Consider the following 15430-nt stretch of genomic DNA (forward strand, 5'->3'; position numbering starts at 1 on the left):
ACGTGGCTCCAGCCCAAAACGCCACCCAGCTGGCCATGCACCACTCCCCCGGTCAGCATCCAGCTAGTCACACCCCACACCCCCGCTCTGCGTCCAGTGTGCTGCCTTGGTGCTTTTTTATTTAGGTAAGTGTGCCGTAGGGCGAAAAAGGTTGGGAAACACTGGTGTAGAGTAGGGTCACCACCCTACAGCCTACGAAACAGATCAAATTCAGCCCTGTCAGACCAACCTGGTAACCTTCAATGACCAAGTCACAAAATCCTTAGACGCAGGGGTAGCAGTGGACATAGTCTTTCTGGACTTTAAGACGGCCTTCAACAGGGTCTCTCAGCCCATTCTCATTAAAAAACTGGGGGACTGCAGCGTTCACACCTACACAGTCAAATGGGTCATTAACTGGCTGGAGGACTGCACCCAGAGAGTGATGGTGGATGGCTCTTATTTGACCTGGAGGGATGTGGGCAGTGGGGTCCCTCCAGGGCTCAATCCTCGGGCTCGCACTGTTCAACAGCTTCATCAGAAACTTGGACAAGGGGGTAAAAAGCGCCTTGTTCAAATTCACAGACTACACTAAGAGTTGGGGGAAGTGGGCATGCTAGAAGGGAAGAATAGGCTACAAGTCGGACCTTGACAGGTTACGGAGGTGGGCGGATGAGAATAGGATGGGATTCAACACTGACAAGTGCAAGGTGCTGCACCTGGGGACAAAGAACCAGCACCATACCTACAGGCTGGGGAACTCTCTCGTCAGTGCAGAGGCAGAAAAGGATCTTGGAGTCATCATTGATGCCAAGATGAACATGGGCCAGCAGTGTGGGGATGCAGTCTGAAAGGCCAACCGTACCCTGTCATGAATCCACACATGCATCTCAAGCAGGTCCAGGGAGGTGATCCTCCCCCTCTATGCAGCACTGGTCAGGCTGCAGTTGGAGTACTGCGCCCAGTTCTGGGCACCGCACTTCAAGAGGGATGTCGACTACATGGAGAGGGTCCAGAGGAGGGCCACCCGCATGATCGGGGGCAGCAGGGAAGGCCCTACAAGGAAAGGCTAAGGGACCTGAGCCTGTTCAGCCTCCACAAGAGAAGGCTGAGGGGGGATCTAGTGGCCATTTACAAACTAGTCAGAGGGGACCAGCAGGCATCGGGGGAGTCCCTGTTCCCCCGAGTGCTACCAGGAGTGACCAGGAATAACGGTCACAAGCTGGCAGAGGGTAGATCTAGGCTAGATATCAGGAGATGCTACTTCACTGTCAGGGCGGCTAGGATCTGGAACCAACTTCCAAGAGAAGTGGTGCTCGCTTCTACCTTGGGGGTCTTTAAAAGAAGGCCGGATGAACACCTTGCTGGGGTCGTCTGACCCCCATACTCTTTCCTGCCATGGCAGGGGGTCGGACTTGATGATCTGCTCAGGTCCCTTCCTACCCTACCAAGTATGAAACATAGTAGAAGGAAATGACAGAGGCAGGGGACACTTTCTTTACCTTGTGTTTCTCTTCTGTATGCCCCTGAACCCTTGTGCAGAATCCAGCAAATGTTCGCCCTGTCATCCCTGCTCTTCCAAGGTCTATTCTCCCATGCTTATACTGCAGCCTATGCTTACCCTCACCACCAAAATTGGATGTACCCACCACTGTCAGTAACAGAAACCAGGAGCACCTGGTAGCAATTGTAAGTGGAAGCAATAGTAGGAAGGCATGAGCGCAGCCTTTAACTCAGGGCTGAGAGAACTATGGCACTATGGAGGAGAATGGTGGCCTACAGCTGCAGGCTGGTCACATGCAGCAGCCCGCTGCTTTTATATGCTGCTGACCCCTGGTGCATAGTAACAGTACAGCAATATAAAATTATATTTGGGCACAAATTGCATCCTAGAGTCCTACTGCAAATCTGTATCTGAACAAAGCAAACCAGAACAAAACAAAACTCAATACTGGGTGATAGCAGTAAAATAATGTTTCCTCTCCATTCCACTTCCTCTGCAGGGAGTAAATTCCAAGACGTTATTTTTTGTGAAATGTGGCAGCTGTAACATACTTGCCAACATGTTCAGGCTATAACATGAATATGCAGCATTTGTCCTTAGAAGACTAACACGTTCACAAATCACTGCATCTTAATAGTTTGCATTAAAGCAAAACTCTGAAAATGCTCATTGTGAACTCTACCCCATTTCCTAAAGTAAGCAGGAGGTAGCATGCACTTATGAACTGTGCTACAGATGGCAAATAAATAAGCTGAATATGGTCTTCGACATGCTTCGTAAGTTTCTCAAGGACTGCAGCGCACTTGCCAAGTTTTCCAGGCAGTAGTAGTTCATTATGCTCCTGAGATATCTGCCAGTTGCTGAAAAGCAATTATTAAGGTCTTACCTCAGCACACTTTTTTTTTTTTTAAAGGAAAAATTAACAATCAATTTGAAAGTGGCAACAATTCTGATATACAAAATGGAATGAAAGAGTACTCTTAAACACTGGACCATCTTCCTTTGAAAGATACAAGATAATGGGAAAAAAATTAGCTCACTTTTATCCTATTAACTTTTTTATTTTCATGCCACTAGGCCATTATTCTTTCCCATTTTATGGTCTAATTTTGTACGCATTTAAAATAGCCAATTTCCTAGTTTCAGACAATACACTTCAGTATGAAAACTTCTTTATCTGACAAACTTCACATTTAAACTGCCCACCATATGCTGGAAAAGAAGTCCGGGACATTGTGAACATCTTTATTGTACGAGGAGCACAAAAAGTTAAGGCTGAAAAGCAAGAGAGCTGACAATACATTTACACACTGAGCTTCCACGAAATCATGAAAGCTGAAATGCTTCAGCCAAGCTATATTCTTCTACCCAGGTTAGCAGTTTCAAAAGTACAGGACTTGTGATCCTGAATTCATTAGGTGCTCATGAAAATCTGCATAGCTGCCTACATAAACTTAAGGACCAAATTTTAAAACTTTTTAATATATTAAAAAATTGTTCCAAGTATACAAACAGGTCCACAATAATTCTGTTAGTCTACCAGGCCCCAAAAATTTAATAAAAAGGAAACTTTAGACCCTGATATTAAAACATGTGTAAATCCCACTGGATTCAGTGACTACTCATAAATCATTAATTTAAGTATTTACAAAACAGGATTTTAATTTTCAATAATTTTGTTTAACAGAAGAGGTGCCTATTGCAGTATTGGGATTTAAAACAAAAAAAAATTCTTTAATTCCATACATTGTAACCTTTATGCAATGTATGTAGCACATAGCAACAAAACTAGCTTCAGTGCATAACCTCAACCTGATTACCTTAAGATGCAGTTTTAAATATTTAGATAAACTTGATATACAAGTATTCTACCCTCTCTTAAAATGAAGTCATATGTGGGTTTTTTATTTTTATTTTTTTAAACCCTAGGTATTTACATTAGACAAAATATACCGTCCTGCCAATAAAAACTCTTTTCTCAGAGCCTAGACTGAACCAATGGTCAGCTTTGCACTTAGTTCCTTTATACTTTCAGTGTTACTGCCTTTCAGATGAAATGTATAAAACGGACCCCTCAGTAATTAAAAGGCCTCAAGGAATTTATCTCAGGAGTATAAGATGCTTCTTGTTTCAATTAAATCCAGGGGATTATATTTTATCTACATTCTCCTGTAGTTTCAATTAGAGTCTTTGGCTTTTGTCTTAAACAAATTTATAGTTCTATTGTGTGCCTTTAAACAGCTGCAGCACTCCACTCCAGACCCCCTTTCTATAATGGACATAATTATTGTTGCTAGATAAACTGAGCAGTCACTTTTGGATCCATATAGGTAATAGGTCTACTACAACAGCAATATACTGTGAAGTCAAAACAGTATAAATATAATTAAATACAATTAATAGCTAACCTGTTTGCGTTATATTAAAAGGACATTAAATCCTTAATTCCATGCCACTTAGAAAGAAAAAGATCCTAAAAATGTTGATGGTTGTGACTTCTCAGATTCTTGCTGCTTCTCAGTTAACTAATGCTTAGTACTTCTTTCCCTCGCCTCTGGGTCTCCTTTCTCCCAACTTCCGTCTCCATGCATCTTGTACCTGCCTCACCCCGGGTTTTTTTTTTACATTTCCCTTCCCTTCTCTACCACAACAATTTTGCCTGTTCACACTGTTTCAGAGACTTCCTTTTTTTGTGAGAAGCCCTTAGCAGTATATAGAATGATTGCTCAACGTGACTGTGCTTGTGCTCCAGCACGGTAGCACTTTTCTAGTAGCACTGGCAGCAGTAAAATGAACCTGACACTGCTCAGACAATTTAAGTCAGCATAATGCTACTGCTGTGGGCACTCAAAAGAAAAAGTGTCACTGTACAGCAGTGGTCTCCAACCTGTTTAAGTAGGAGATCACCTTTGGCATTTAAAAGCAACCCAAAATCTACCATGCACAGCCACCATCCTCCCTCCCCCATGCCCAGCAGGTACGTCTGTGGGAAAGGAAGGGAGGGTCAGATTGAAGTGGAGAAAGAAAAAATTATTTGGGGGTATGCATCCCCAGCAGGTAACCCACCCGGCCAGGGCCCCACTCAACTTACCCCTGCTCCTGCCTCTGCAGCACTGTCCCTCACCATGGGGGCCTTGATCTAGCCCCTGCCCCTTCCCTCTCCATGAACTGACCTGCTGGGCTGTGACACACGCAGGCATGCACATGGGCACTCAGCCCCCCACCCCAGCCTCGGATCAACTCCAAGAGGCTTCAAGATCTACCACAAGAGGCTCCAAGATCCACTGGTTCGTGACCACTGCTGTACAGAATTTACAGCTAGAATACATCATATTTATTGGCATACCACATGCACCTTTTTCCCCAAAACTTCACTATTAAAAATCAGGGTGCATGTCTTAAGAGGAGGGACTGGTTTTCACGCTGGTATGTCAGCAGGGGGCTGTGCTGGGCACTGGCTCTCACTGGGCTGAACCCTTCAGCTGCAGGACCAGAGCAGAGTCCAGTGGCCAGCATTACTGCCCCTGCCCCGCTGCAGAGACAACAGAGGGTGTAATTGCTGGTAGTGGACGGGTCGATGTTGACCTGGGAGGGTGCGGGCAGCAGAGTCCCCCAGGGCTCGGTCCTTGGGCCAGTGCTGTTCAACATCTTCATTACCGACCTGGACAAGGGTGTGGAGAGCACCCTGTTCAAGTTTGCTGATTACACCAAGCTCTGGGGTAAAGTGAATCCATTGGCAGGCAGGGACCGCATCCAGGCAGACCTGGATAGGTTGGAGAAGTGGGCGGATCTGAACAGGATGCAGTTCAACAAGGACAAATGCAGGGTGCTTTACCTGGGGAGAGGGAACCAGCATTATGGTTATAGGTTAGGGGCTGACCCTCTCGGCAGCACAGAGGCAAAGAGGGATCTTGGAGTCAGGATCGACTCCAGGATGAATATGAGTCACCAATGCGATGAAGCAATAGGCAGAGCCAACCGCACCCTGTCATACATCAACAGGGGCATCACTAACAGGTCCAGAGAGGTCTTGCTCCCCCTCTATGTGGCTCTGATCAGGCCGCAGCTGGAGTACTGTGTCCAGGTCTAGGCGCCGCACAAGAGGGACGTGGAGAACCTGGAGAGGGTCCAGAGGAGGCTACTCGTATGGTTGAGGGCCTCTGTGGCCAGCCCTATAAGGAGAGGCTGAGGGACCCGAATCTCTTCAGGCTCCACAAGAGGAGACTGAGGGGGGATCTTGTGGCTGCCTGCAACCTTATCAGGGGCCACCAGCAGGGACTAGGGGAAAGTCTGTTCACCAGGGCCCCCCTTGGAGTCACCAGAAACAATGGCCACAAGCTGAGGGAGGGTAGGTTTAGGTTAGATATTAGAAAGAACTACTTCACTATAAGGGTGGCCAGAGCCTGGAATAGGCTTCCCAGAGAGGTGGTGCTCTCACCTTCCCTGGAGATTTTCAAGAGAAGACTGGATAGACATCTGGCTGGGGTCTTATGACCCCTGCCACCCCCAGTGCTCCTTCCTGCCCATGGCAGGGGGTCGGACTAGATGATCCATCTAGGTCCCTTCCCACTCATTGATTCTATACTCACAGCAACTGCCAGTTGGGCTCCCTACAGAACAGAGGCAACTGAGGTATGATGACAGGACTCTGCTCCTGCTCCATGCGGCTGAAGTGTTCAGCCCAAGGTGATCTGGTGCCAAGGCAGCCAAGACTGAAAAAAATCTTTTTTTCCTTCATTCCACCTTCCCAAAACAAGATGCACATCTTATTCTGAACTGTGTGAATAAATATTGCACTTATTTTTTTGAATTGTCCTGCTCAGGTGCTTCATAACAATGCCAGATATCACAGAATTGTCTTGATCCTGTGCAAAATTTAAAATCACAACATGATGCTCTTTTCAATTTGATATAAATAATTTCAAGCTATAGCAAACTAATGTAATTTTTCAGTGAGCTTAATGTCTCAATTTATTATTCTCTCTGGATGCAGTAAGTAATATAATGTTGATACCTGAATTGTGTGTAAATAGGCTACATCCTTTTAGAAAAAAACTGGAACTAAGCTACAATTTCTTTCTAATAAAAAGATCACTTAAACACTTAAGTTGTACACTGCATTTGAAATACTAAATTAACTACATTTCATAAGGGGAAAAGCATACATTATAGAAGCTTAGCTGAATAAGTAGGAATGTCACAAGTGCCTTCACTTAGAACAGGTGCCTCATAAAAAATTAACATCAGTGCAATAGCTTGATGCAGTACTTCTGAGCCATCTCTTTAATTATACATGAACGCATTGCTACCTGCATAAAACAGACCTAGAGATGCACAGAAACCATCTCAGTTCTGAGATTTCACAGGTTACATTGCCAAGTAAACAATCTGGTACTCAAAAACATAAATTTTGTAAAAACTGGAAGATGACAATCGTGGTGTATTTAAGCAGGATAAAGTGAGAATAGCACATCAATATACAATGAGAAACATCCAAAAATTATATGGAGAAAAAAAAAATGAATACAGTGGCATTTATCTGAACTAGTGTGCAAGATTTATTACCCTGTAGTCGCTCTGGTAGTAAAGACTACAAATAAAGAAGCTTATGATCCAAGCCAATGAGTTGACCTTGGTTTTGGTTTCTTACTGTATGTTTTTGATTCCACAGTGATCTGGAAATCCTGCAAGCAAGGCTTATGGTGTTAGGTAGCTGAGCAGCCTGAGAACATCAACAGAACAGTTTATAAGTGGTGTAACTGACAGTATTTATTAAGGGAAATTACGTCTGTACAGAGTAACAGTCCATTTTTAAGTGAAAAAGGGATCTATAACACAATGACTAAAACAGGAGAAAGCCACAATACAGAAAGGTTTGAATCAATGGACAACAATAAGGAGAAACTAAAAGGAAGTATAAGGGTGTGCAAGAACATGAAAGTGCCTCTTTATAGCTAAGCTAGAAATTTGAATCATATAAACTTCCACTGAAATTATAGAATACATAGGTATCAACTATATTACCAAAGACATTAGATTTCCATTCTTTGACAGCACATAAATGCAACAAACCAAAAATATGGGAAGAGTCAAAACAGACGCAAAACTTGAAAACACACCTTATGGTGCCATAGCCCAAAAAAACATGGATGCAAATGAACTTCCAAGCCTTGTAAACAGTCTCTTTTAATATGAAGTACTGAAATAAAAAACCACTCCTCCACTCAGGCTGCAGAAGTACATCCAGTTTGCAACTGAAAGGGCATGTTATTCCTATCTGCAAGCTCTGCAACCTAGATGTGGGAATTAAACATTATACTGGGTTCCAATTTGGGTATGTTCTTCAAGAAGGGAAATCTGATCTTATTTCAATTTTTGAGAGGCATACACTCAGAACCACCCAACAATCATTAAGTTGCATAACAGCTTATATAACTGTGATGTTATCCTTGTTACCATTGTGCTACCTCTCCCTTTCCTCTCTCCCTTTTCAAATCGAACTCACTTGTTACAGCTTGTCTCCTTTTAGGCTCTTATCCTGTAACAAGATCTGCATGGCCAATTCTCTTATACCGCAGAATCCCACAGTTTTAAGCGTGGCATTGTGGGCACTAGTTGACTGTCTATGGTAACTGACTCCACTCTCCCCCCGCCATTCAGATAGCTTCTAATTACTGGATTTTTCAATTATGTACATTAGTACATATTCTAATTATACAAGGAAGTCCAGTTTTCCACCAAAATTTAAAATCAACAACGGAAATCACAAGCAACCTAAGACCATTTTAATTCTGTTTTGCAGGGTTTTTTGTAACCCATGCAAAAGATTTCAAACACCTTTTCAGAGCTTAAATGCATATAGACTGTTACAACATTAACTGAAGCAGTTGCAATCTTTCACAGTAGAGTCAGTTTTACAAAAGAAGAACTTACTGTGCAGTTCACGATGTATCACATCTACTAGGTTTGGTTCATCTCCCCACCAGAAAATCCACAGTTCTTTACAATCCGGTTTGACATCACGACGCCACACGCACAGCAAATTGGCCTGCAAGCAGCGGATGAAGCTGAGCAGAATTGGATCATCCTGGGCTGGGGCTGAGATAATAGGACCACAGTCCCCATGACCTTCAAAATTGTATCTACGCCATTTGATGCCCGTGAGTTCAGCCTGAAAAGGGGAAAGAAAGTTAAAACCATTAGGTCATTTTATTTTAAAACTAGTAAATAATCATTGTTTTGTATTATTGCCTCATTGAGTACTCAGTCACTGTGGCCGAACACTTCTATAGCATTCTCTCCCTTGGTTCTAAAAGAACAAGGAAAAAAAAAAAACCCCAGACATTTTGGAAAAAATGCGAAGGAAAGAGTTTTACCCTTAAACTTAATTGTTTCAAAACAACCAGCTTCTTATAACTTCGAGTTGATTCACTGCACTTTTTAAAATATTTATTATTATCTATTATAACACTATCCAGAGGTCCCAAAAGGACTGTTGCCTACTGTGTGAAGTGCTGTACAAGACAGCAGCCCCATCCCAATGATTTTAAGGGTGAATGCTCCGCACACATATAATATGAAGCAACCCTGAGGATCACACTCTACCCTGAACTACACAATCAGTCCTCGCTGTCTGTAGTACCTTGGTATTCAGCACATGCAAAGCACAAAAAGAAAGCAACTAAGGAGCAGACCAATTCGTAGAATGGCCTCACTGGAAAGAGATCTGTCCTGCTCTATCTGTCTTATGCTTCGCCCACAATGTGAGCAGTAGACCTAAGTAGTGGGGAACAGAAGGACCACTGGCTGCCTTCTGAACACTGCCATCTTAATTCAGGTAAATAAACTGTAGGAAAGGGTGGACCAGGAAGAAAGTTTAGTCTCAGGACAGAATGCTCAAGCAAGTTTCTAGGGGACAAGAGAGAACTGTACTGCTGCAAGAGGCAAATCTGGAAAGGTTTTAATATAATTCGTTAAGGTGTTATGCCTACAGAGTGAGCTAGGAGCAGGCATAAACAGCAGTGAAGACACCCTTAAAGTCACAAAACTGGAAAATGTATCCAACAGGAAGGAAACATGCCAACAAGGAATATAGTGAAAAAAAAAACTGGTATAGCCTCTAGTACAATTTCACATATTATGGTTTGTTTCCACCCCCATAACACACATCCACTTAATTTGGGGTAACACAAGGAACAGTCGTAACCAATTAATTAGTAATACCAGGTAAATATAAAAACGCTAAATCACCACATCACCTGGCTAGTCAGGCACGTTTGTTATTTATCAATCACCACGATGAGTCTTAAAAAGGAGGACAGAATAATGGCTTCACAGATTTGAGTACAAGTTTTTTCTACACCAAAAGGGCAGCCCAGGAAAAAGGGGAGAGTTGTTTAAAGGTAAATACTGACTAGTGGATTATAGAAACTGTCACCTTTGCTCTTCTAGTATTCCCAACTTAAACAGTAATTACATTCCTAAGGAAGTTAAACATGGTGAGGTTAACTTGCAAGGGTTTTAAAACAATGAAGGCAAGAGGCCTGTGACTGATGCAGTAGCCAAGGGAGAACAAACAGAGACTCAAAGGTGTTGATGTGTTCAGACTGTTCACAACTGCATTTTGGAACAAATTGAGAACAAGTCTGCAGTAATCAAGGCCAGAAAGGAGGAAAAAGGCAGTAGTCAAAACATGAAATTAGTTTTTCAACAAGAGTTACAACTATGCTAACAGAAAACAAAAAAGGAATGATTTCACAGATGTCATGCAAAAGGAAGTAGAAAGATGTAGAGGTCTGAAAACTGTGGGCCTAGAGAAAGGGCAGAACTAAAAGATGACATCAAGTTTAAGGCCCCTTATTTCCGGGAGGACAGCAGTTCTGCCTAGAATGATACAGAAAAGAGAGAAAACAGATCAAGAGTTCAGTTTTCATGACACTGAGTTGAAAACTGATGATGGGATTTCTGCAGACAGATGACAGAAAGGCTGACATGCTAGATCGGAGGACGGAATATCTAGCTTTGTAAGTATAGAGTTAAGTAGTCAAACTCGGATCAAACACACACACACACACACACAAAAAGGTAAAAATCAGGAAGTCACAGAACCTAGGGAGTTGCCTTATGGAAAGGCAAGAGGGCCAAAAAAAATATATAGAACCCCTCCTTGCTACCCCCCCATCCACAAGTTAGCCCAAAACCCCAGAAACCAAAAAAGGGACAATTTTCAACAAGTATGGAACAGTCAGTTACAGCAAAAAGTTTCAGGAAGTTATGAAAAATTAGATTCGTTATTGAGATTTGAGCAAAGGGATCATTAGGCACTGGTGGAAACAATTTTAAGTGGCATACAGAACATGAAAATCAGATTGCAGACAGAAATGGAGAAAGGCAATGCAAGACAGCAGCTGTCCAAAACACATTTAAGGAGTTCTGAAAATAATGAGGCTTGCAATGAAATAAACTTAAAAAAAAGGTGGGGTTGGGGAAAGAAGAGAAGAGATGAGGTGCGTCTACATGTACTATTAATGTGCATCAATAAACTCTGGCACAATATTGTTGTTCCCAGCGCACCATTTGAACATGCACCTAGGACTGCAGCACGCTGAGGCAGGTCAGAGCAGCCCTGACTTGCAAGGGGCCCAGGGGGTCAGCCTGCCTGTCTGGGGCTGCTCCAAACCAACTCAATATGCTATGGAGGGGCAGGCTGGGGCATGAGGATAGTTCAACGCAGGGCTAGCCAGCAGGTAGCATGCCACAACCAGCTGGATCAGCATCTACACATGCTTTGCTACACAGTAAAAAAACTCTCTAGCAGGATAGTACTTGTAGTTACAGGTTTTAACCTGTTGCAGAGTTTATTAGTTTACTGCAACTTAGTAGGGCTGCATGAGTAGACACTGAGACATTTACTGCAGTGCTAATGAGGCAGCTCCACAGTAAATGTCTTATGCAGATGCACCCACAGAGAAGGAAACAAAAGGTAGCAAAAAGATGGCTATGTTGCAAGTAATGGACTTAAAGAAGGGCCACTTGGTTAAGATGGAAAAAATGGACAAAGTGTAAAAGCGCAGGAGCACGGTCACAGAAGTTCCAAAGATGCCCAGCAACTTGAGAACAAGAACTGAAAGCAGTGGATGGTACAAAGCTGAGAGGCATGATCTCTTAATAGAAAAAAAAAAAAAAAAAAAGGGGGGGGGGGCAGGAATGGAATCACATGTGGCACAGACAGAAGAGTCATTCAACAGTACGGTCCTAGTCTCCAGTTAAGTTTTCCGGACTTAGTCAGGTCAGTTATTGGATGCAAATTTCTTTTTTTGCAACAGTTACACCAGCAAAACGTGACAGTATCCTTTAGCTAAAACAGCTTATTTTGCTCTGGAAGACCAAAAAACTATGACAGCTAAAGAACTTTTTCCCTGTCTACATTTGGAGGGTTTACTAAAAACTTAACAATACCAGAAAACCTTTACGGCAAAAATCAAAACCAAGACTAAGACCTAGAAGAGAGAGAAAAGGTAAAGGAAACCACGATTTTAACTGTGGTAGCTCCTGCTGGCACTAAAACCAGAGGTTCCTGGTGACAGGATCTTGCCCCTTTGCTCAGAGTTAGACCACCTGCCTGCCACATTTGAGATCAAGAAAGAATTTTACCTCATGGTCAGACCAACATGAACGATGGGAAGGGGCAGCATGGTACTCTTTCTTGTATCTCTCATGTTCATTTTAACAATATTAGAGCATTACCCAATATTACGGCATTACCCAAAAATCACCAAGAACCTACAACAGGTAAAGCAGAGAGATGGGGATGTTCTCAATGTGCCTTGTAGTTTTTTGACAAAGTTGTTGGGCAGTTTTAGGAATAGGTTAGACAAGCACTTGTACAGGTTGGTTTGGACAGGGATGCTCCTGCCTTGGGGAGGGGGTTGTACTAGATCAGTGGTCTCCAAACTTTTTTGATTGCGCACCCCTATCAGTAAAAAATTTTTGAGCACGCACCCCCAATATATGTATATTTATATTCACGCACCCCATCAGTAAAAAAATTGAGCACACACCCCCAATATATGTATATTTATTTAAATATACATATAAATAGAAGTTCTAATATTTTCTTTCCGCACCCCAATGGATCATCTTGCGCGCACCCCACTTTGGAGACCACTATACTAGATGACCTCCTGAGGTCCCTTCCAGCCCTAGTTTTTGATTAATCTGTGAAGGAGGAGGGAGCTAACAATAAAAGAGCAGGGACAAGCAATAGATGTTCAAGCTGTGTCTTTTTAATGAACTTGCACTATATTTTGTGAAATATTTTCCTGTACTACCAAAGCTTCCAATTACAAAATGTAGGGTCAATGGAAGAAGCAATGAAAAATTCAAGCATTCTACATTTTTGGTTTCAGTTCATTTCATCAGTTCTTCTTACTCACAAAAATAAAGTTTCAAGTAACTTTAAAATATTATATTTCTACTATTCCTCCACAAATACCAAATAATATCTGGTGGCTGTTACTGAGGTAAATCAGTATTATGCAAGATCAGATTACTAGACACCCTGCTCAAATTATGTTAAAAAAGTGTAAATAGGTAACTGCTTCATATAAAAAGTACAAAAATAAGGAAAAGGATTAGTGGAAAACAAAAAACCAGCAATCTTGTTCTAGTAGCATAAAAAGCAGATGTGCATACTGGGACTAATGAGTTTTGTTGGCTTTAAAAACAATTACAAGGGAACAGAACTAAACTAAATTGGCATTCATCACAGTTTCTTTAAAATGCTAGATTCTTTTAACCTGTTACAAGTAAATTTACCATAGTTTGAGTTTAATTAGGATGTATACATAAACATGAATACTACTACCACTTTTATGCATTACAGTTGCAGCAAAGGCACATCCTTACAGTTCTTTGAATATAATTTAATATAAGACACAACAAGAGAAGATGCTTTGTTTTATTTAAATATGCAATGGAGGTTGAATTAACCAAGTCTCAATATGAGCATCCAGTGTCAACCTTCAGTTGGGCTATCACTTAATATATTTACGTATATGAAACAGGGTGGTTTCACTTCTGTGTTCAACTGAACATTTTTTTTGGTATTTAGTTTCTGATAAAAAAAACAAACAAATGTAAAAATAAAAGCACATTTAAATTTTTAAAAGTAAGCTACAGGCTCAGGCATTTATAGTTAAGTATTAGCTGATTAGAAGATTATATTAGAAGTATTCATTGGTTTAGTGCCTTAAACTGCTGCACTGAGAATGCAATATTTTTCAAAGTGATGCTTACATTAATACTTTTAGGGATATATTTTATGTACATAAATATTATTAAAATAGTAATAATAAATGAGGCACTATTAATATTTCACCATGGTCTTAATATACACACAAGAATGCTTATTATATTACAGAAGGCATAGTGCCGAGTAATATTTGAAATTTATTATAGGAAGCTTTTTTAAAAATAAAAATCTCTTCATAAAAAATAAGCCTTTCGGTGTCTTCAGAGAAGCCTGTAGTGGTGATAAATAGGTGTTTCCTGTTGCACTGACAAAAAAATCCCAATCATGCAAGTTGGTCCAATAAAAGGTACGCAAACAACTCCTTGTCCCATCTAGTTTCTTTTCGAAGTGTGTCTTATCCTAATCAGTGAGTTAGTCCTTGTTTTAATGACTGATGAATACTTCTAAGAGCTGCCAACCATACAAAAGAGCCCCCCAAATACTAGAATTATATAGGATTTAATATTTATTCAACACAATTTCAGTCTGCAATTTTTACACACAATGTTCCTTTGATTATATCCATTTCATAATGTCCCTTTGGCAATGTCCCCTTTCATAGGAATCAGTAAATACTTAGTATAAAAGCTTCCCAAGAGGTCATAGCCAGGGTTATCCAGTCCCACTCTGATGTCCAAATCTCCCTAACCATGCTGTAATGCCTACTAATGCACATCAGCAAGGCCCCCACTGATCAAGGTACAGTGCAGCAGGAGTTCTTTCTTACAGCACAGAGGCTAGGATTTCTCTCTTCTGAAACATGCCATTGAAATGAAAAAGCTAGAGTTCTCAGTTGATTCTGTCATCTATTTAATTTTAAATAGACATCCCCATTCTTCTGGGAACAGCATCCTGAAAGCTGATAGTAACTCCGGCCCAGGCAGTTCTACGTACAACTTAGAATTTGGTCAGAAATTGTGTACATAGCTAGACTAGAGGGTGTGTTGCCCCTACCTTTGTTTTTTTTTTAAACCCAAGTTAATTCGACTGCCAAATACCACAATTTAACCAGTTGGAATATGCTATTCTGGATGTTAGAATCACTTGTGAGTTACTAGAACAACAGGCAAAATGTGCTAGCTAACTGGAGTTAACTGATAACCAATTAACTCAAGTTGAAACTCCTGAGAAAGTTTCTAGAACAGTGGTTTTCAACCTTTGTTCATCTGTAGACCCCTTTGGAAATTTTGACTGGAGGTACAGACTCCTCTGAATGGTAAGTGTTGGTATCTGCACTTTTGATCACAGTCATCTTTCATGGACCCCATAGACAGTACGCGGACCCCCAGGGGTCTGCAGACCACAGGTTGAAAACCACAGTGGTTTCCAACCTAAGGTCTGCAGACCCCTGGGGGTCTACAGACTATGTCTAAGGAGTCCACGAAAGATGACTATGGTCAAAAGTATGCAAATACCCACACTTGCCATTCAAAGAAGTCTGTACCTCTAGTCAAAATTTCCAAAGGGGCCCACAAATGAAAGACGGTTGAAGACCACTGTTCTAGATCATTTAAAAAAGAGTGAACAGAAAAGTCCCAAAAACAGGGAAGTGGAAAGCCAGAAATGAGACATTGGAGGGATTTCTCAAGTTTTTCAAGACATGGGCTTAATGAAGACTCCTGGGAAGTTGTTCCTGTTTGGCCAGGAAAACTGTA

The 15430-nt window shown here is 41.6% G+C and overlaps 1 protein-coding gene across 2 annotated transcripts in view; it reads right to left on the reverse strand.

The window, feature by feature from the left end:
- Positions 1–15430, reverse strand: part of MED13L (mediator complex subunit 13L) — a 406232-nt gene that overhangs the window by 360209 nt on the left and 30593 nt on the right. For both annotated transcript variants that reach the window (XM_090062161.1, XM_090062160.1), the window contains exon 2: positions 8417–8654. In XM_090062161.1, the coding sequence (XP_089918287.1) occupies positions 8417–8654 (238 nt within the window). The remainder of the gene's footprint in view (positions 1–8416; positions 8655–15430) is intronic.

The sequence above is a fragment of the Crocodylus siamensis genome, chromosome 9 (genome assembly GCF_052110815.1).
Source record: "Crocodylus siamensis isolate JL-2025a chromosome 9, ASM5211081v1, whole genome shotgun sequence".
Classification (NCBI taxonomy): Eukaryota; Metazoa; Chordata; order Crocodylia; family Crocodylidae; genus Crocodylus; species Crocodylus siamensis.